The sequence below is a fragment of the Rhea americana genome, unplaced genomic scaffold (genome assembly GCF_003343005.1).
Source record: "Rhea americana isolate MKP2758 unplaced genomic scaffold, rheAme1 scaffold_44, whole genome shotgun sequence".
Lineage (NCBI taxonomy): Eukaryota > Metazoa > Chordata > Aves > Rheiformes > Rheidae > Rhea > Rhea americana.
This window is the reverse complement of record NW_028186579.1, coordinates 5,407,390-5,430,474: the sequence shown is the minus strand read 5'-3', so window position 1 is coordinate 5,430,474 and position 23,085 is coordinate 5,407,390. Positions and strand designations below refer to the sequence as shown.

Here is a 23,085-nt window from a genome sequence, read left to right as displayed (position 1 = left end):
GGTCTGACTATTTAAGAAGGCCCTACTGAAACTTGCCTGGAAGATTAATTTGTAAATGCTAAGAATTCTCTGGAAACTCCTGAATGAAAATGTTTAATTCCAAACAACCACAGGAGTAATTGTTTGTAGAAAGCAATGATTAATGATATTGTGGGCAAAATAAGGTGAGTCCATAAACTTGGTGGCATAGCAGTTGTGTATTACTTGATGATAGAGTTTCTCGCACTACCTTTGTTTATTTTTAATGGAAGAAGCACAAGAAAGTAAGATGCTTGCCTAAATCCCCATAAATCCAAACATCTGAGACTACATTTACTCCTTTTTCCTGGCTCTGTTCCTCTTTGAAAGCATGCTGCTTGCATACTCGCTCATGCTTTTTCCCATGAACTACAAGAGTGTAGGCCAAAATACCCTTTGCAACTGGTAGCTTGCTAGGCACACTAGGTTCTGGTTAATACAACAAGTAGTCATTTCATAATGCTTGAAATATCTGTGGCATGAATACATTAAAAGTAACAAAATTGGCAGGAAATAACTATGCATGAAGAGCTTCCCCCCCACCCCCGGGTCAATTTATTCGTCTGGTGAAAACATCTTGCAATACAAAAATACGTTAAGTCATGAGGAAAAATGATCCCAATAACCCCACATTAGCAGTATTCAAGTGGCGTGGTCTAGTAGGAAGCACTCCTGAAGTGCCGAAGTTGCAAGCGCCCACCCGCACACCACGTCTCGCAGAGCAGGACTGCACCGTCGCCGTCCCGTCTGCAGTGCTGTGGTGTCACCGTCCCTTTCGGCAGCTACAGCTGCAAACTAGCGTGTGTTTCTCTGCTAAGAGGTGCACTCAGAAGGGAAATGAGCTGGGTTTTTTAGTATCCAGCTGCTTGGGACCTTGCTGTAGGTTGTGGGAGCTGAAGGGATGAGCTGGTTCACTGGCGTCAAAAAAGTCAGGGGAACGATGCTGGCAGCTCTGAGGAGCCTTGCGTTCCCAGGCCGAACTGCAATTATCAAATCTCAGTTGGTCYGGCTGAAGAAAGATCACGGCTGTGATCCCCTTTCGCTCAAAAAAGGTTATGGTTCCCTCTCTGGCATTATTAAAAAGAAATATAAAATAGCCAGATTATTGTCACCGAGGCTCTCCAAAAATGGGACTTTGCATGAAATAATTCTGTAACTCAAAGCTCAGCAGTCAGTGCCGTGCCTACTTTGGTACCCAGCCAGTGAATTTTAAAGTAAACACACTCCAGGACTGTTCTCCATTTGGATTTATTAGTCATTACCAGGAAAAGATAATTAGCACTTCTGAAACGCTGCAATAATCAGTAGCATGAGCCATTACCAATAGAAACGGATTGGGGTACGTGTGCAAGGCAGGGACAGGGYGGCTCCGCCGTACTCCCTGTACGGAGCGAGTCCAGCGGTGGGCAGATCCGCAGCTGGAGSAAGCTGTCAGAAACACCAGCAGCTTCAGCGGAGCTCGTGACACTCCTCACAGGCTAAGGCAGAGAGGGGGGTTGGTCCCTGGCCTGTTGGGCTTCTCGCTGTATTATCTTGGAGGCACATTTGTTTTTTGTTGTAGTGTACAGTCTCTCTGTTGTTTGAAAGAGATGATAGCAACCACCACTCCTTTACTGGGCATCAGAAAAACAGGAGCTAATTATTTTTCTCTCGTATGCAACCTGATGACTGAAAGGAAGAATAATCTTGTGGTTAAATGAAAGGAACTCAGGCACACGTGGATCTCTTAGTGATACTTTTCCTCCTCCTTTCTAGAATTATGGAGGAATACCTTGTTGTACTCAAGTGAGGTGAAATGCTGGTTCTGGAGTTTTAGCACTATTGTTCCCTGAACTTTTATTGCTTATGAGCATCTGTAATATTCACAAGAGGATGGGATGTAAATCTGAAGTTCTTGGTCTAAGACCCAGGGCATTAAGCCTGCCAGGCTTCCTGCTGTACAAAACAGTATGGCTTAATGAGCTCCTAGAAGTGGGTCTGTTAGGTTTATCATCAGCACTGGTATCTGAAGAAATACTACAATACATATGTTTGTATTTCTTAGACTTGGAAGTTCTGTTGCAGTCATCTTTGTTTATCCTTCTAGATTCAGAAAAATAAAGCACATGCTTGAGAGCCCAGGTAGCATGTAAGCTTGGGAAGACTTCTGTTTGGGGTAACATTAGAGACAAATAGAGAGTGAGGATTTACTGAAAGAATACTTGCCAGCCTCTTTGCTGCCCCATGCAGAGCATTTAGGACAATGTAATCTCAGACTATAAACCCMTAAGTATTAAGAAGAGAACACAGAAATATTTCAGTGCCCTTAACACCACTCCAGCAAGCAGGTGTTTCTTGTCCTCTGGGAAGCATTTGAGATCGAGTATAAACTGATTACAGAAACAGAACTTTGCCTGCAATTAATTTAAGGACAGCRGAGTGCTGTGCTGACTACCTTATGCATGTAACTGATTTTAATGGGACTACTTGTGTTTGTCTTCTCTGCAACAACCGAAGCAGAGACTCTTACGACTGTAATTCCAATGCCAGTAACATTCCTTAACTTCTACATGTACGGCATACATCTAGGACAACCCTGGGATCACCTCGCTGGCTAATCGCACAAGGCCCCCACGTGCATGTTCCAGCTACTGCTGCACCAGCTCCAGCATTACTGAGGCGAAGTTCTTGTGACGGCAGCAAGCGTGATGTGCTGGTGGCTGCTTACAAGCTGGCCACGAAGAAGCAAACAAGCGCATGAGCACTCCCTTCTCGCTTGCTATTTGGGAGACRCGTACCTCCCTGCCAGGTCACCGGCCAGCTGAGCTCCCAACCTCTTAAAGTGGTTAATCAGTCCATGTGATGCATAGCTTGAACAGCTGCTCTGTATGTGGAAGTTGGTATGGTCGTGTTTTAAGACACAAATAATAAAAGAAAATGGTCATGTTGGGGCACTGTGACTATTTTTTTTGTCTTATACAGAGGACTTGCTGCTATGCTGGAAACTGCACTTGTAGGCAGGAACAAGTATCAGAATAGCTCTAATGAGKTCTATTGCCAGATTAAATCTGACAGTGGAACTGGGTCCAAAACCACTGGATAACAATTTACAGCTTATGTCAAAAATACTATCATCTTTTCCTCCTTTTCCTTTTCCCACCTGCACTGCAGAACCAGCCGACTTCATAGCATCATTTATAGAAAAATGGTCTCTGCCTCATCTTTTCATCTCCATGAAACTCATTTACTTCTGGTACACCTACTCCTTCCTCGGCTGCTGGTGCTATTGCAAATGAGTAATGTGGCTGGGTAGCACTGTTCCCTTGGAAACTGGGCTCTGGCCTGAGAAGCCTAGTTTGAGGCTTGCGTGTCACTGGAAAGATGGAGTCCTCATGGGCTGACCACCTTCCATGGACCGTGCTGGTTTCACTCCAAATGCCTTGGTGAACAGAATAATAATCTGGGTAATTAATCTGGGCTAATTGCACTAATCTAATTAAAAAAGTTTAGAAGTGCCACAYGATGTTGACAGAAAACTCACCTCAATCTACTGCTTTGCATGGGTGCTTTGTGGGGAAGCTGGGCAGTGGGARCAAAAGCTGCGTGCGCAGCACTGGTGTGGTCTGGGAGCAGCAGGAGAAGGACCCAGCGGAAACCGCACCTCAGATAAACTGTAGATGTCCAAATAACTGTAAACAACACTGATTGCAAGTCTGCTGTCATAGCCTGAGGGTCTTCAAAAAACAAAGCAAAAACTTACTTGCTTTCTGCCTGAAGATATTATTTCTGGAATGATCTAGATGCTGATCACAATCCTGGGTAGAATTATACTGTTAAGTGCATTTTAGTGCAAAATCTCTTTATTAAATAGTTAGAAACAGTGCACTGATAGAAACCTACTCTGGACAGAAATATGCACACAGCTGCAAACTTTCTCTGTAGGAAGTGCCCACAGGTCATTTTTGCCTCATCTTCCTCTTGGGTCTGCCGTGGACAGGGCTGGTTCTGGTGTGTCATGTTACAGCTCAAAGTTGCTGCAAAGGCCACGTGGAGGTCAAATACAGCTAAGGATCAGCTTAGCATGGGACATACCARCTGTGTCCCCCCTCCCTGCAATGCCAGCAGTTGGGAGGGTGAGTGGATTAGGAGCTCCTCAGATGGCTCTGGAGATCATGCTTGCATCTGATATGATACACAAAACGATCCTGCTCTACTGAAGGTCCCAGCTCTGTACTGCTAATGTAAAATTGCTATAGAAAATCTGAAGTACAGTAAAAATAAAGGTAATTCACATATACACATACTGCTTTCAGCATATTTTGCCTTAGAAGACTGCTGCCATCTTCTTTTATATTATGAGAAGATRAATATGAAAATGTTTTGTGCCAGGAAGAGTAGTGAAGTAGAACACAGAGTTCAGGCAGTATATACTGATAATCACTATATTTCTTACTAAAAGTGCTGGACTAGGTAATTAGTAAGAATGTAGCTCAGACAGCTTGTATCTAGCTAGTTCATGAAAGTCCTTGCAATAAATACGTAACTGGAGAGATATACATACAAGTGTGTGTTTTTAATACTAGTTCAAATGTGAACTGATCAGTCTTTGGTTTTTCTGCTCCTGCAAATCATGCTAGAATAGCAGCTTAAAAAAAAAGGGTATTTTTAACTTAAATTTGTTTAGACAAATGCCACACTAAATATAGCAAGTATATGCAATATCTAAGAACAAGGCAGAAAAAGGATTATCAGAATAGCTGAGATATATAATTTTGTAAACAGTATATATTTCTTGTCTATACAGTCTAATTGTCATTCCTATCCTGTCAGACCCATGTGGGAGACAGTCACATACTTCAGCACAACTTGGTTCAAGTTAGTTGATGCACTTACTCCTGCTTAGAGCAGGCCTGAGCTTTAAGTCAGGGTTTTGGGATTTCAATTTTAATGAAAATTGAAAGGTGCAAATGCTTCAAATAGCTACACTCTAGCATCAACTATTCTACAGTCAGTGACCTTGAACCAACACTTTGAAATAAGTCTTTCTGTTAACCTGAATAGGAGGTTAGCTAGGCATCTGTGAAGTAAAAAGGCTTTTTGTTTGTTTCTTGTTTTGTTTTCTTGTCTGTTCCATATTGTCCAAAAGTTAGGCTCTTCTCAGCTAAATATGTAGACCTGAGCCCCATCCTGGAATTGTTTTGCCCAGTTCCAGGTTACAATGGCACTTTTTTGTTGAATCCAGAATTTCTTCTCTGTGGTTGATGGGTTGTTTTTTGTTTTTCAATTTGTGCCTGTCCATTGAATGCAGATGCTTAGCTGAGGGGCAAAGCTTCAGAGCTCCCGGGGTATGACAGTGAAAGGGATGACAGGACTGCTGGATTCGAGGTCCAGAGCAGTGAGGAAGCATTCAACAGCTGCTTCGTTTTTCCCTTGCGCTTGCAGGACTTCCCCAAGGCTGTTCCAAGCTCTGTGGCTGGTGTTCTGCGTCCGGACTGCATCCCGGAGGACCTTCTGCGCCAGGTCCTTCCGCCCAAGTCTGCTCAGTACTGGGCCCTGTCAATAAACAAGTGATGAGCAGTTAACAACAGCACGAAACAGGAGTGCAAAAGCTCCTGACCGTCTAGGTAGGCAAAAGAGGGCAGGTGTCATAGTCCCAAAGGCAGATCACCTACTATTTACAGAGAAGAGAAGCAACCAACTACTAAGCTATGTTTTTTTGAGTATGACATATATTTAAAAGAGCAATTGTGYAGTTTGTGTTTTTTTAATATAGGAGCCTGAGCCAGCCCTGCAAATACTCCAGCTGTGTATTACTGGGAGAGAACATACTGGTAGTGTGTGATGCTAGTAAGATGGAAAAGGTCCTTTAAGCATCCCACTCTCCTCCAAAAGCTTACATTGGCTTTTAATCTCCAGGAAAATACACACAGATCAATTATTCCAACTATCTAAATTAACTCTTGCATGTTGAGAACATTCATCTGAGTCTGAGGTAAAGTCYGAGTGATCCTATGTCTTGACATTCATATAGAAAGACCTTTCCTTTTGAATAAAAGAAGCAGTTAGGGGGATGAGGTCCCCTTCCAGACTTCTGGGGCTGACTGTATATAACAGCATCAGTGCACTCTGTCCAAGTGCTATTTGCACTCTATGCAAATCCTAAAGCGTTGTGGGGGAGGAGATGGATGAAGAATTCTTGCTTAAAAAGCTGTCCTTAGGGTAAGAAAAGACACAAGTGGGTGTAACCATCTGGAAGGAACAGGAGGGGGAGGATGAAAGAAGTGGTAGGAAGAGCATGTTTTCCTATAGGGCTCGCATGGATGCGCCTGAACCCGTAGAGCATCTAATGAGCCAAGCTCCCTTTTAATTACACAGCAGTCAACTGCACTGGGCTTTGCATGCCACAATGTATTAGTGCCAATTTTCTGCTTCATCCTCGAGGTGCACACACCAGGATGAGCCTCTTGCCAGCACTGCRTCTCTCACCAGTATCATCCAGATGTGGCCTCAGGAAGCAGCAGCCAAATACATTTGTGTTGCCTGCCAAGCCCTGCATGGCCTCTGCCTACGTCCAGTCCATTCACATGCTGCAGTACCAAATCTCAACAGATTCCACCACCAGTAGCAGGTGACCTTTCTAGGGACCTTTCRGCAGTACAAGCTTGAAGCGCTCTTCCTACTGGGTGAGGGATGCCCCAGCAGGGTCCATCAAATATCTGCTACGTTGGCAGAACCATCATCACAATACAAGCAACTGATGGTTTGAAATTCATAAGGGTTACGCTCCTAGGATCAAGATTATGCGATGCATGAGCTCACATCTAAGYTGTCCATGCCCTCTGCAATGCCAACAGTCCTTCTCTATGTTGTGTGAGGGATCCCAGTGTATAAATGTGCTGTTTCCACYGACTTCTCAGTCAAGGGGCTCAGCAGTTCAAAGGTTTCCATATTAGAACAGTCCACAGTATAACATCAGCCCCCAGTAAACACATGCCATGTATKGGAAATCTTTTTGTAAGAAAATACCAAAATTTAATTTAGCAGGTACACATGGAAATACTGGAAAGTGAGATGACTGCCTGACTTCATRCTTTGAATCCACAAACTACACAGTCTCAGGAAATCACACATATGAAGAAAAGCATTAGCTTAGTCTTTAATGGGTCTAATTGCATTTAATTGATATCAGAAGATGTAAGAAACCTTAAAGCTCTTGCAACTGAAATCTAAAGTAATTTTCTCATGAAACAATTGTGGTGTTTTTGTAAGTAGTAAAGATGTTTCCTTTCTGTTGTTCTGTTTGCTGTTCTTAAACTGCCATTAGATGCAGGATGCATTAGCATGACTAAGAACATGCAGCCACGCTACTACTACTAACTATAAAAATACATTACTTTGCCGGAGTTAACAAATATGTGATTAATCAAATAAAGGTGGCTCCTCCTTGCACRTAACTTTGACCTGAGTATCAATTCAATATCAAATCTGATCAGTTAGAGATTTAGTGAAGATGTTTTTCCTTTACGTTTATCTTTCTGTTGAAAGATGATGAGACAACAGGCCTAACTTTGCTTTTCCCCTGCRATGAGACACAGGTTGTATAAAGCTTCTCCAATGGGAGAGTTTGGTCGATGTGGAGGTAGCTGCTTGGAAACGAATGCAAGCATGTAATAACAGACTGGAAGGAATTTGTGCAATTATAATTTGAGTCACCAGCTTGACAGGGATAATGAGGTACAGAAAGGGCAAGTAATGTGGCCATAGCAAGTCTGCCGCAGAGCCAGGAATAGACGAGAGCTCTCTCAGCTCATCTTTGTCCCCGACCACAAAACCACTCTTCCTAAAAATTCTTTCTGCCGTTCTGACCGAGCAGCGACGATCCTGTTCRCTGCTGCCCGGGCACCCAGTGCTGGCCTCACCCCGCACAAGGTGACCTCGAGTCTGGAGGGTGCCGCAGCCTCTTCGTGCCGCTCGCCCGGGAGCCAGGCGGGCCGGGAGCCCCTGCAGCTGCTGCCTCCTGCCCGAGGCGGGGACTCCCTTCTCGCCCGGCAATCTCACGCCTCGTGGCAACGCTTGCGTGAAATGTGCCTCATCGGAAAGCTGCGGCGCCCGCTCCGGATCTGCTGCCGMCTCTTCTGCCTGTGCTTGAAGAGGGCAGAGCACCTCTTCAGCAGTCTAATGGTCCCTGCGGGTGTTCTGCAGCCCCGGGAGGAGGCGGCTGTACGTAAACCTCAGGCACCGTGCGTACCTGGGGCAGGTACTCAGGGTAGCCACCAGTAAGTCGTTGGTATCGGGCGCTTGCAAGCATGCCTGTTTCACTTGAAAAAGCATCTGYGAACCCTGAGAAAGGCTAGCTCGTGTGCCCCAAAGCCAGCAGAATGGCTCTGTACACTGCAACATACTGGATGAGTGAAAAGAAAGATGACTGCAGGATGTTTTGGGGAGGGACACAGGCAGAAAGGCTGGCAACAGCTGACTGAGGGGCTAAAGTYTTCAGCTTGCTGAGGTGCATGGCTGCTTGGACTGACCCGCACCAGGGGCCAAGGGCCCTCGCGTTGCTGCCAAGGGCTGCGCCGTGCCCGCGCAGCGCCRGCAAAAGAAGTCAGGTTTCATGCTTCAACCCAACCCAGCCCAGGCTCTGCAAACATGCTCAGCCACAGGCTCTGGATCCGCTTGTCCACAACAAGCTGGGGCAGCTGGCGCTGGCCATCCTAGGAAAGCCTGACTGGGCAGAATTACGTCCCTAGATATTTAAAGGACAGGTTGAACATTATTAATTCTGTGTGCAGAAGGGCGGTGTTTTGCAAAGATTTGGGTTTCCTCTCTCGTCTTCCTTCCCCTACTGCTAGCCAACCACAAGCGTTTTCTAAGAGCTGCAGGCTGCAGCAACCCCAAACCTACGCGAACATGCAGCGCTGAACACTTTGTTTTTTGTTTCCCTGAGGTATTTGCACTTGAGAGCTGCTCCTTGCTAGTGAATTTCTTATTTCCCCATGGAGTCTGGCTTGCTATAAACAATGCSTGCATGTTGTTGCTGTGTAGGTCCAGCTGGAATCTGCCTACAGTGCAAAAGAAAAAAATTATATATAAATTCAGAAAGCCACCCACTGACAAGCAATTTGCATTTTTATCTGGAAGATATATTTTTTTAAAGATTTTTCTAATGAAAGTTCAGTTCCTGAGTTTCTATGGCAACTCATCTGCTTGCTGTGCATGCATAATTTCATAAAGTCAGATCTCAGGAAGATGAGCAATTAGTATAAATACAAGCAGGAAAGTGATTATGGGTTTCATCCTCTTATTTTCGAAGAAGGAGGGTGGGGCTGGGTTTTGTTGTCTTTGGGCTGTAGTGATGTTTTTGCCAAAGCAATGCAGAAACCAGTGAACAAGGTGGCCTCGCTTCTCTGCCACCTCCTGGCTATCACCGGCACTTCTGTTTTTGCCCGATTATTTTCCTCCCAAAGATGGTGAGTACCTCTGAGTATACATAGTCTTTGCTGTCAGTGTTCTTGGTACTGTGTCATGCCCTAATGAGCTATAAGCATAGGCTTCTTTAAGGGGGAAAAAAGGGAAAACCAAAACAAAAGGTGGGTGGGAATCATTTTGCTTTTGAGCTCCTGTGGGCAGCACATTGCGAGGGCTGTCCTAGATGGATGCTATTCACGTGCTAGTTGTGTTAATATATCTGCATAGAGCTTGGATGCTGATTCACTCAAGGAGGACTGAGCACAATTTGTGCGGATTAATCTGATTTTCTTCTTCAGGTCTGAAGATAAACTTCAGAGCTTGCAAACAGAGACAGACTAGTGCAGGYTGGGCTTTCAATGCAGACCGAAAAAGAAGGAGATGAAACACAGAAAATACAATTTTAATGATGGACTGTGACAAAATGAAACTGAAACAGTGTAGCCATGATGAAGGCAGAGCAAAAATACTGAATTTAGTTTTTTGATTCAGGCAGCTGGACTTACTTATATATATATATATATATGTGTGTGTATTATATATATATATATATATGTGTGTGTATTTTAATTTGACAGGAGAGGAAGGGATGTGTTTATACAAAGTTTTTTCAAAGGTATTTTAGTTCTTGTCTGCATGTAAAATAAACAAACAAAACCAAACTCACTTCTATAATGATACTGGGGTGGCCTCCCTTGCCTTTACCTTGCCTTGAGTGAGGTGATACTTAATAACTGGTAGGCAAGTGAGGCTATTCTTGTTTTAGAATACAAGAGCCATATTTCAATTTAACTTAGATGATTGGCAAAAAAGTAAGTAAGTGATCTGTTTTCAATTTCCACCCAGAAAAGTGAGCATAATTCACATTACGAGGTCTTGAAATTCCTAATTTGTGCCCCTATTTCCTTACAGTTTGAAGAAACCTCCTTGAAGGTTTTTGGCTCATTAAATTCTCATTAAATAGTTCAGAAAAGACAATACAGAYGACTACAAAACAAGATTCATGCACAACTGAGAGGTAATTTTTAGTAAGGAAAATCAGAATTTCCTTTGCTAATATTTAGTTCGGACACCTAACAAGCAACAGGTTGTTGTTTTGATAGACTTGGCATCCTTGTCTCCTTGCACTAAGGTGGCACAGATTCTTCTTGCCTTGGTGACTTGCGTTGGAAAGAGATGTCCAGAAAAGCATTTTAATTTCCTTTCCCAGAAGGCTCCTTTTTCTTTGTCTGCATGGCCATCTCTTTTTGGAGAACCTGTATAGATGGAYTAGAATCTTTCTTTTTCCTTTAAAATCGATTTTAATATCTATTTTAAATGCAACTTCTCTTTGCAGCATGAGACCTGAACAGTGAGGTCCTCTTTGTGACTTTTCTCAATGGAGTAGAGCTATCTTGCTCCATTACTGTCAACACCATACCCTAAGAAGTAACCAGAGTAAATTAAGACTATGTTGACTTCTTGCTGCTGGGCTACTTCTAGTACATTAGTCAACTAACTTCAACGTAAATCAGGTATCCTTACTCTCTACCACAGTCTGCAAGATGAACATGTCATTGGTGGTTATCAGAAGGGTAATTYGGACCCGGCAAGACCAGGGCATAGTGCAGAAACAAATGTGCTTGTTCAGCAGAATGCTACAAAAAGCCTTTCGGATACATTTGGCACTTCGTGATAACAGTCTCACGGAATGGAAAAATTCGCATTGCTGTAGGACAATACACACTTCTATGACTATTTAGCAATCAGAATAAATTGTAACCAAAATCTGTTGCACAAATCATGATGTATCAGATCATGATGTATCAGACCTTTTGGAAAATAGCAGAGATTAGATCTGGAAATTTTAGGTCTCCTAGAGTAATAAAAAAAGGGAGAGATCTAATTTTTCTGTGATTTCTTCCAATATCCCTGCTGAAGCTGCATACCCTGTCAGCCAGCGATGCTGAAGTGGTACATCTGCCAAAGCTGAGGAGGGGATGCAGAGGAGTGGAGAGGGCAGGCAGGCAAGCAGGACCACTGACAACTCCAGCACAGGGGAAGGAGAAAGGAAGGAATGGCACGAGGTTGGGGGGAAGCTGGGAAGTGCTGGGAACAGCAAATACCAAGATGCTACATCACTATTCATAGCACTTGCGCTCTCTCTGAGGGTTTCAGCTCTGAGCGTTTCAGCTCAGAGATTTCAGCTCTTGTACTTCAGAAGTAGCCTAGCAGCAGAAAGCTGCTGAAACTTTGCTTCAGCTTCTTTGTGTGCTAAGGATGAGCATGAGGTAAAGAGAAGCAAAACTAAAAAGCCATAATGGGAGAGAGAGGCTAGGTGAGTCTGAAGAATCAGAGATACCTTAAGCCTACCACAGACTTGTCCATACAGATGCAATCTGCAGTCGTATAGCAGCAGCAGGGGAAACATCACTGGAGAGGGTAAAAAGCAGAAGAAAGAGAGATGGAAAGTGGTGAAGAGACAAAGAGAGGAGCGGCCCATTTCCTTAGATTGCCCGATGTGCTTTTCAAGTCAGTGTGTAATTGCAAAGAGATCATATTGCCCAGGACCCCTCTATGAACCCAAGGCAAGCCCCCTCCTATGCAGAAGGGATACGCTGGGTCGCACTGCACACTGCCCTGTGCCCAGCTTGCTGTATCTATTTCAGTTCATCGGATGTTAGTATGGATGTTGGTAGTGTGTTTGAAGCTTAGGTGTGACAAAACATTTATTGACGTAAAAAGTAAACTTTAGGGCAGCATTTCAAACCAGGAGGCTCTGATCTCTTCATAGGGAGGCTCATACAAGCCTACGAAGAATGAAAAGAATAATGCTTTTCTGCCTCATTGGATTGGCGTCACTTAAGCTTCATTCAAAGCTGAATTRTTTGCAGCACTATGAATATTCTCTATATAGTTCTTCCTTTGCTGAGTCCTACATAGAGATGAAGCAGCAAGCAAGGAAGCCTAACAAGACGTCTCGACCACATGTTTGAGACTAACAAAATGCAGTATTTGTTTCACACACTRTTTTCCTAGGGAAGGCAAGATTTCTCTAAGCTCAGATCTTAGCAGTTGTCATAGTAATGTTGCAGCACAGTGCACAGTAGCTTCAACTAGGACTCAAGCTCCTGGTGTTGTCTGTAAAAATATACACTCAGAGGTCCAAATCCAGTAATTTACAGTAATTTATAATACATAATTTATAAGCTAAGGCTCCAGTTCTCAGTGATATCTAGCTTCYCTGGCAGAAAGCACTGTTGAAATTAGTGAGATTCAGCCTAGCTATGTTCAAATATTTCAAAGAATGTGCAAGACTGATCATGAACARTCTCAGCATGGGAGAAAAGGCATGCAACATATTTGCAGAATGCTAAAAAGTGCTAACCTGATGGCGAGAGCACTTGACTAGAAAGTGGTTGTTCTAGACTGTGCTTCACAGACTGTGAATGCATTTTGCATTAAACAATCCATTATTGCTCAGAAACAAGTCAGAGAGCAGAGGCAGGGATGGGGGGCAAGCTTTGGGATGAGAAGCCCAGTCTAGAACTTGCCCTTCTTGCGTATATAGTGAGCACCTGCAACTTCTAACAAAATATTTTTAAGTTATGGCAGTGATGAAGCCCTCCCTGCAGACCTGAGCAGCTCTCTGCCTCTATTCTGACAGCAAGCAGGTGTTTATGTTCTGTCACACATAGCCAGATGTTGCTGCATATAGTTGGGGACTGTCCAGGCTTAAAACTTAGACAGCTAATTAATTTGAGYGCCCACTGTGGGTTGTGGATGATGAATAGGGAACTTCTGGCTGTCTAGATTKCCTCCAGCAACAGTGCTGGATCTTTCCCCAATTTTCAATGAACTGGTTTACAGGAAAGGAGGGGCTGATGTGCTTATTTCCCATGCATGTTATCTTTATCTCTCTGTGCAGAGTAATTCTTGTCTCAACATTGGAGTCATGAACAGGTTCTCATAAATAATAACCTGAGCTCTACCAAGGCTCTCTATGAAATTTGGTACCAAAGAAAGGTTTGCCTGAATTAATCACCAGAGTAAACACGGCATTTATGTCTCCGAGGAAGGGTGCAGTGCAGTGAGGACATGGCTTACACAAGCTCATAGCATGCCAACCTAGATTACAGCAGATCTCTCCTGAAAGGAGAGATGAGATTTAAAAAGACCTAACTTGCTTGGTTTTCCACTACCAGCAGTCTCTGGGATAGCATGTTATGAATAACATCCTCTGCACAGCTACAGCCACAGCCTCAGAGTGCAATCTCATCTCTACTCAAAGCTAGCAGAGCTGCTATAGGAAATGCAGAGTGAGCTGGGCAGAGATGCACTATTGTGTTCTAGCTAGTACATCCTGCTCCAGCTCCAACACTTGTGAACCCACAGGGAGCATGTTTCCTTACCTTCTCTTAATATAAAATGCCTCATAAATCATGAACCTCCGTGCATGGAGAGATTTTGCTGAATTATAGATACCGCTGAATTTTCTGTTACATGCACAAAAGAGAATGAGTGAATAAACTCATYGAGAAGAATTAAAGCCTTTTGATTAATATTGCACATGCATTAATGGAAGCAGTGCTCTGTGGTCCATGTTCCAAAGACACTGGAGAACTGTGATGTTTCGTGCTTCCCATTTGTTTGGCCAGAAGGAACTCCTGCTTCCTTCTCCAAGTGAGGTCAGGTCAATCCGTTGTGACAGTTTGCTGAAAATCTGGAGTCCTTTGCTAACTCCTGTCCCCTCCTTGGTAGGCTGTCTCTTACGTACCAGGAGGCAATCCATCCTGTTACTGTATTATATACTGTTCTATACACTATATTGCTGTAATCTATCACTGTGTTCTGTCTTTAGTGTTAACAGGCAGCCTAAATAGCACAGAACTTAAACTAACTATAACTGTTTCGCTTGTTTGTGAAAAACARTGCTTGAAAGTTGAAATATAAAAGCAGTAATCATTCCATCCCTCCTCCCTTTCAATAACTCCATGAATACCTTCTGAAATATCATTTACAGGTTCAGCTGTAGACAAGCAACTTGCCTGCTAGAACTTCCAGCCTTTAATCTGATCTCAGAGCAAGGTGCAGTATGAGGACCATACTCATTAGTATAGCAGCATGGTATCTAGAGGGCTGTCTATGGAAACTACAACTAAAGCTAATAACCTACTGGAAAACCAGGCTGGATCTCAGGGGAGAGGCATCTGCTACAGAATTGGCCTTAGGGAGAAATCAGGCCAAGCACAATGTCTTTAGGCCTGATGCAAGTTTTATTCTCCAGAGGAGACTGAATGGCCTCAGGAACTTGAGGGCTCTAAGAARTGCATCAGGTTCTTCTTTTGTCAAGTGTTACACACATTTTAGAGGTGGGAATAGAGAAGAGCTGGGGAGTTTTGTCTTTCAGGAATTTACTGTGGTTTCTAAAGATATGCAAACAGAGTCCAAATAATCTGATAATGAGCACCTYGGGGACATAGAGGATAACTTACCACAACAAAGGAATGCAAGTGATTGACATGGATAAACAGGAGCTACAGAGATTCCTGGAAAATCAGGATTATCCACCTCTGACCATCAGAGCATCAGTTCTCCCACTAACGGACCCTCACTGTAATCTTTGAGCTTTGCACAATGGATCAGTTTTGTCTCTCACCGTGGCCCCAAACATCAGAGCAGGTCTGGGTCCCAAGATGATGAAGGAAATGCACAGTTCCCCCAGGAAAGGAAACGGCTACCAAAAGTGTCTGAATGATGGCCTCAGTTTCATGGAATCACTTACCACCTTGTTTATAACGGCTCCACTGTCTCYGAATTGAGGAAGGAAGCCTGGCAACTGCAGAGGAAGAGAGCCAACAACAGGCTTGCAAAACAACTCTGTCAACTCTTAGCTGGTGCTTAGGAGCTGTGATCCTGCTACACAGACAGGGATTTGCTCTGATGGTTCAGCTGCCAAAGCTGCCAGTTAAGTACTGGATTTGCAGTGAGGAAGGTGGTGATGGGGTTTTTTGGGGGGGCAAACAAAACCCAGGAAACAAAGTGCTTGTGATTCCTTGGATGGTAAGTTGAGCCGACACACAAACTTGTTAATGTGAGCATCCAAAATGCTCAATTATCCGTTGGGAGACAGAATGACTAAAGGAAAAGATAAGTTTTCTCCCTCAAGTTCAGCGGCTTTAACACAAAAAATTTGAGTTAAGAGCCTGTTCTAAGGATTGCTTTTCCCAAAGGAGAGTTTAGAGCAGTTATTTTGGGAAATCTGAAGCACAGGAACATTCCTGGGATTCTGCAATAAGCTTCTGACTTGGGAAAACAGAATCTGCTAACTAGCYGTGGCTTTGGAAGGACGCTACCCATCTTCTCCAAAGGCTTTTGCCCTTGTCCTACTTAGTGGGGCTGCAAAAGGTACGTGCCAACAAACATAATATCCATCAGGAAAGCTCTTCTTAGGGTCAGATTAGAATTTGACTGTGGTTCCTCCCACTATCCCTTCCCTGAGCCCAGTAATCCATTTGTCTGTGACTTGCAGAGCACCATGCTGCTATTGCTGCACTAACAGGCAGAAAACAGCCTGGGTTGTGGGTTCAGCAGGGTTGTGGATGTGTCCTGTAACCACAGAGCCACTTGCAACGAGCATGCAATCGCCTGATAGAGAATGCCAGTGAAGAATACTGTTCCACAGGAGACTGCGCTGGTGGTCCACCCGCAAGTGTTGCGCTGCTGAAGTGCTGTTTTTGGGAGGAGCGCTCTCACTCTGCTGAGCAGGCTGAAAATAGGATTGCACTCACTGTGCCATGTGGTTCAGCGATATGTCAGGACATGTATTTTTAGGAAATTTGTCCTTTGGGTAGAAAGGGTGAAGTACTCAGTCTGGTTTCCAGGCTTCTGGCTTTGCTCAGCTCCCTCCTCAGGAGTGTGGGAGTACATTAGCCACCGGCCAGTGGATATCCTTACTGCCTGTATATACTGCTAGACCTAGTGTCCTGCTGATCAGGGTGGTTGTGGAAGGGAAAAGATGGCTGGTCTGCTGCGTTGCTTTTCTTTGCTTCCATGCTTGTGTGCTCACTCTCTGCTCTGGCACTTTTCAGAGAGGAAACTTATCTCCAACGCAGCAAGAGCGGAGAGGAAAATAAGGAAGATCAATGCCTTGAGAAGAGTATGGTCTTTGAAGATCCAAGTAAAAAATGTTCCTTGCAGAATTAATGTGTGAGAGGAGAAGGTAGCTCAAAGAAGACATGCAGAGGAGGAAAGGAGAGAGGGGAGGAAAAAAAGATGATAAGCAAAGGATTTAAGATAGCTTCTGGAGAGACAAAGAGAAGCCTGATACTGTAAAGTGTTTTCTGGTGGGCAGGCTAATGAAGAAGTGCTGGACGTCTCCATGTCACTTGCGCACAGAAGACTCCCGTGACTGGTTTGACGAAAGGAGTAGGAATAGGTAGGGCTGCACAGGAATCAGAATCAAATTCTTTCCTGCCAGACACTTGCCAGCCTCCTAGTTTCCTCCAAACATCATTCTTACCAGGCAGTATGTGTTCAGCCCTAGCATCTGGGTTGTGATTTTTTGGCAGCTGCACAAGATCTCTGCTATCAAATCCCACCTGCCAGTCTCATGTCTGCTCCCACAGACCTTTGCCTGCTAGCAAATGTTTCAAAATCACCCTGCCAGCCACAGCACATCATTCTGCAACCCTGCCTCAGGCAAAAACCCTCATGCAAGGACTCTCTGAAACTTCAGTGGGGTGGAGGAGGGAAAGGCTAGAGGACATGCCTCTGGATTACAGGCAGAAAAATACATTTAGGTCACGGTTTGCATTGCATTCTTTTCAGTACTGGTGCAAAACAGGTATTTTTTCCTCTGAATTATCTGAATAATACAACTATTTTATCTCTGACATTTTAAGAAGGTGGATTTTTTTTGTTTTTTTTCCAGAAACATGTTCTCTGCTATAGCAGTGCAATAAGAGAAATTGTGAACTTTCTTTGACATGAGAAATCATCTTGCTTTCTGCAATCTTTTGATTCAAATGACTTCTGCTTGCAGGTGGCAAAAAAGCCCATAATTGTTCACCACCACGTGCTCATGTGAAGTTTTACTCTCTGTAGTTCTTCCCTTCTTTACAAATCTTTTGTTTCCCTCCTCCTGCTTCTTAGCCTGTCATCCAGTTCCAGATGAGCAATGTCACCAATGTAGTATATGTACATACTCTATATTGCTTCATTGTTAAAACAGCTTGCTAATGAACAAAATGCTGAAATACAGCTGTACACCTATCCTKGCTAAGAGACCTACCACATAAACAGGTGCACTTTTGAATTCTGTAGTGGGAGAAAGGAGTCACATTTTAGTATAAATTAATCTGCTATAAGAGTTTACAACCTGACCTTCCTCAGTGTGAATCTAAGTAATGAGCCATTGCTTTTGGTGCAAAGGATCATGCCTCTTGGAGATGATCTAAGCTACTTGATTACAGCATCTCTCAGACTGCCAGTAAGAGACAATTACTGCTTTATTTTTTTGATGTGGATATGTGTCAGTTGAGACACAACCGCCAATTGTATTGTAACAACGGCATCAGACACTTCTATAGCAGCTGTCTTTCTGGAAGTCAGGCATGAGAAACCTGTTACTCATCCAACCAACAAGCACAATTTGTCCAGATCTGGCTGCATTTCTGTGACTGTCTAAAGTGATGTGATGCTCTTTTATAGACAGAAACTTGAGATCAGTATATTAGCCAAAACATAGTAGTCAGTAATTGTTTTTGGTGGATTGTCATTAAGGTACCTGGCTGTATACCGTAATACTTGCATTTTAGTTTCAGAAGCAACATAGACATACTGGGAAAAGGTCCTGTTATTCTTATRTAAGTATGTGCACATGGGACTTCTAGCAGAATTGGTCTAACAGAGTAACTACCTAGTTGCATTCAACCATTCAGAGAAGTCCTCATTCCTATGGAAGTACCACAAGAACTGCCAGTTTAGTAGGAATATGGCTTTACATGAGCTCTGAAAGATGTTAAAGCAGTACAGTGCTGTCTAAAACCATGTGCAGTGAGGAATAGCTACCTCTCTTTTTATTTAAGGACTGACTCTAGACAGCCTGCCATCTATAGAGATTGCCATGATTTCCAAAAGCATATGAATACCTGATTTGCAGGCTTGGCTTCACCAGTCCTTAATTGGAGAGAGCCCTTTACTTAATTGAAGAGAGTGGAAAAATGGCTGCAACTCCTCCAGAAACAACAGATCAGAGATGAAGCCTAATGACTAGTAACCTGAATCAGAGGTGCTGGCACTGCAGATGAGTTACGGTATCCTAGACCATGGTAGCATCATTTGGAGGTAGTTGAATGATGGCTTTTGTTTTTGGAGGAGGGTAAATGAATTTTCTTGAGACCTACTGCAGGAAAAACAGTGCATCACCATGAAAGAGGGTAAAATAAATGTCTCAGGATTTTCAGCAAACCAGCAGAAAAACTCAACTGCTTGAGTAACCCTTGCAATCATGCAAAAGCATATACAATTAAGATACACTGCAGCACTGCTCATACACCAAAAAAAAAAAAAAAAAAAAAGTCAAATCACAGCATAGTGAGGTCTTTTTAATCCACATGGAGTGGCGGGGCCATTTACATAACAGTGCAAGCCTTGCATTCTAGTAAAGCTTTTACTTTAATGGAATTGATCTGSCTCTATGCTAGGCGGGAAGGCACATTTACCAGCCCATGTGTCTCAGAAGCTCAGGGAGGCAATAATGTAGAAAAGACATGCAGTGCAGTAAAGTATGACAGAAGTCCAGCACTTATGTGTCAGGAGATCACTGGATACAGACAGCAAGAGGGAGAGCAGCATCTTTAGCAGCTGTTGTGTCAAAGCCTCTTACAAAACACCCATTCCAGTAGAAGCCCCTGATGGCAATGATGTACTTGTAAAACATTCACATTTTCAGCAGGATGTTTCCAATTAAACTTAACTGATTTGCACACCTGCTGGGAGTGACTGCTCTGCATCTCAATTCCCTCTCCAACTTGAGCACAAAGAGGAGGCAACTGCTGAGGCTACCATGTTGCACTAAGTGTTCCCTTTTTGCACTGACAGTAATTGATAAAATGGATGGCAATAGCAGTGTTTTGGGTTTGCTGTTATTCTAGAAAGCTTTTCTTTTTCTTTCTTTCTTTCTTTCTGAGAGCATGAGAGAGACTGTTCAGGTGTTACAAAGACTTTGAAAGGGTCTGGGGGGATTGGCTGGGGTTTGCACAGTTTCTCAGTTGCAAGGCATCATGACTGATACTGAGAATAAAGCCTCCAGGACTGAGCAGAGCAACTGTACAGATCCTGACTTTAAAATCAGATTGTTGGGGAAAAGGATGGGATTGGAGCATGCTAGTTAGTGATGCAAAGGAGAACATTCAGCTGCCACTCATTAAAACGTTTTTTAGCCTGTCTTACTAGCACATTTTAAGAAGGTGTTTTATTGATACAGTGTTATACTGTTTGAGGTATTTATGATTTTGCCCAGCAAGGTCTAAGACAACTAAACATTCAGAGAGAGCTGCTGAAATTGCGTGGTTGGCCAGCAGGACTTCTGGTTTGTGATTCCAGTCTCAGGGTCCCTTGCTACATCCTTAGTGACCTAGCGCTTGTCACTGAGATGTAAGTCATGCCTCAAAAGAATACTTGAGTGTATCGGCCTTGTTGTACTGCGGCGTTGCCCTGCTGTGAAATGAGAAAAATGTATTTACTGTGCTGTGACAGCAGGTCAGCATCCCAAATGTTCTCCCCTACAACAAGCTCGCTGGGTCACAATAATTCTGTTTTGAATCCTGCAGGACAGTCTCCTGGGTAACATGCTTCACAGCTATGCTCGGAGGGAACACGCCCTTGAATGCAAGGCAGTCAATGAGATTTATAATTACCGTGTTTTATAACCTCAATCACTCAGGCGGGGAAGGTTATTGCTGAAGAGACATAAAACAAGAGAAAGGATAGATCTGCAGCCACRGAAGTAGCTGTTGTTAATGTTAACTGAAATCTGGATGGCAGAAGGTGTTCTTTTCTGTGTTGTCCAATGTAATAAAAAAAATACACAAGCTRATTTTAAAATAGTTACTCAGGCAGCATTAGGGCACGGGAAGCATAAAAATCAGGCGTTAGCAATTCTCTCCCAGAAAACGTGATGTAAAATCGGCTCTGTAGCACTGAAATCTTTTGATTGTATTAAACAGAGCTTGGATCAAGGCCAGGTCCTCTCTGGTTTGGGTGTTAAGTGACCACTGGCCAGGTCCCAGCTGTCAATGTAACTGCGACCTCCCTCCCTTGTGGTTCTGAGCAAGGACAGAATCTAGCCAAATTTTCACACGTGCATACATGTACACTGTCTAAGAATGGTGGTGTTAATACTTCTGGGATGACAAACCAAACATACAGATGCCTTATCAACAGCAAGCTCCATGCAGAATAGGTTTTATTTTGGGAAAAGCCTGGAGGAAAATAATACTAAAAAAAAAATCTTCCAGTGCAGTTTATCTGATGCTTTATTTTTGCATGTCCTTGATGTAAATCAGCATGCTATCATCTCTACAGATTAAAAACAATCCCTTCTTATTGCTCGGTTGGGTATTTTCAAACAAATTCATGCACAAATGAAAACAAATAAAACAATGCCCAAAGGCTCTGTGGAGATCCTGGGCCTTTCAGTTCCAGGTAGTCTGGAGACAATTTTAAGCAAATAYGGATCTGCAAAATCCTTAGCTAGACATGTTGGCAAAACTTCACTAGCTTTAAGGGGTGCGGCTGATTGAATGCCATCTCCATTTTGTGGTTTTTGGGGTATATCTGAACTGTCTAAAGTTGATCATGTGGAGTACTGGATTTTTATTTTTAACTGGAAAATTGAAGTTAAATAATAATACATTTGTTCAGGGTTGGGTTAAACAAAATTTCAGAGTAGCTGGTTTGGTTTTCCTGATGTTAAAGACTGTTTTTTGATGGACTAAAGCATGGGTGGAGAAAGTCACCCTCCTATATACCAGGATCAGGGCCTAAAATGACAGAATTAAATGCAGGATAAACTACGTAAGCCTCAGGCCCTGATGAAGGAACAGTTCAGCTCGCTTCAGTTAACATGTCTTTTGCTTTTACCCACTTTGCTTTATCCTTGAGAGGATCTGGCCGAGCAGGAGAATGAAATCCCTCCCCCCAGTCTCCGTTTTGCTCCTGGCATTCGCTGCTGGCTTGCYTTGATGGGCAGTTGCAGCAGTTTCTTAAGCAGAAATCTATGCAACACTGGGGTAGTGGTTCTACCCCACTTCAGAGAACTCTGAAAATAGGCTTTTTTCTTTTTCTTCACCCCTGTTTAGGCACTAGCTTTGCTCTGTCTGAAAAACAGTCTGCAAAGGTGTATTTCTGGGGTTTGTTTTTTAAAAGCTGGACAAACTTGTTCACAAGATCACTTGCAAGCCAAAATAACTCCAGACAGAACTAGCATAAGATGCTTGTGCCAAACATGTGATGAGAATATCGATTTAGGGGTGGTGAAGATAGGGAGGAGAACAGGGATATGTGTTGAATACATAAATATGCTGTGTTGCTCATAAACAGCCTCATGGTGCAGTGGATCTGAAGCATATACAGGAAGCCGCTGTAGGTCACGTTCACATTGTAGCTGCTGCACAGTTTGACACCACTGCCTATTTTTTAGACTGCAATATGCCAGTATCATGTTCTGCCACTTGCTGCTGTCTGCGGTGTGTGTGCGGGGGAATAGGGAACCCAAGGTGAAAATTGTGATATTGATCTGAATCTGTGGCTGGAGAGGCTAAAGCTCACGTGGCAGTAGCACAGAAGATCCTAGAGGAAAAGCCGACAGGCATCAACTTTTAACACAGCCCCTGCAGCTTGCATTGGCTGCCTTTCAAAGAAGAGATGCTTGTTCCATTGACACATCAACTTGAATTTTAAGACACTTTATCAAGATCAAAATCATTCCATCATTCTATTAAAAAAAGAGGGAAAGCTCTCTTTCTCTTCTATTTTAAAATTATCTTTACACCTGCTATGCCATGTCCATTGGCCTTCCTGCAATTGAAGTTTGTTTGCCCTTAAGTCTGTATGCTGGCTGGGTGTTGAAACACTGCCTATATGTTTTTGGACAGCAGCGTTTAAATATTCCTACTGTGGCCTCCTCCACCCTTCTTAAAGGATCAGACTTGCTGCTTATCAAATACTTTGTCCATGTGACCCTTGGCCAACCCCTATCCTTCACTGTTGAGGCTGGGGCTGCCGATCAAGGTTGCTGTTAGTTGCTCATGATGCAAGAGCACTAGGGGCAGTACTCACGGCTTGCAGCATTGCAGAAAGCCAGGAGCCAGTTGCCTCTGCTCCTGCAGATGGGAGGTACTGGAAGCCCCTGTGGCTTTGTTTGGGATGGTTACACTTCACYTCTTCCCCGATTTAACTCCTGAAGTGCTGATTTCCCAACGTTGTGGAGCAGCTTGTGGAAACATCAAGTTCTTGTGCTGCGTGCAGTAAGTGAGGGAGAGCAACGCACAGCAGTTTGGGCTAGTCAAAGCTATACATACTGGTGGTAGCCACTTGGGGTAAACCACACATGCCGACACCAGTGCTTCCTTAACTTTG

General features: G+C 43.5%; 1 protein-coding gene across 1 annotated transcript in view; it reads right to left on the bottom strand.

Annotated features, from left to right (window-relative positions):
* Positions 1-1,250: 1,250 nt before the first annotated feature.
* TTC7A (tetratricopeptide repeat domain 7A) overlaps positions 1,251-23,085 on the bottom strand; it is a 180,812-nt gene continuing 158,977 nt past the window's right edge. Inside the window, exon 20 of the mRNA XM_085315878.1 lies at positions 1,251-5,550. Within this exon, the coding sequence (XP_085172004.1) occupies positions 5,329-5,550 (222 nt within the window). The 3' untranslated portion in view covers positions 1,251-5,328. The remainder of the gene's footprint in view (positions 5,551-23,085) is intronic.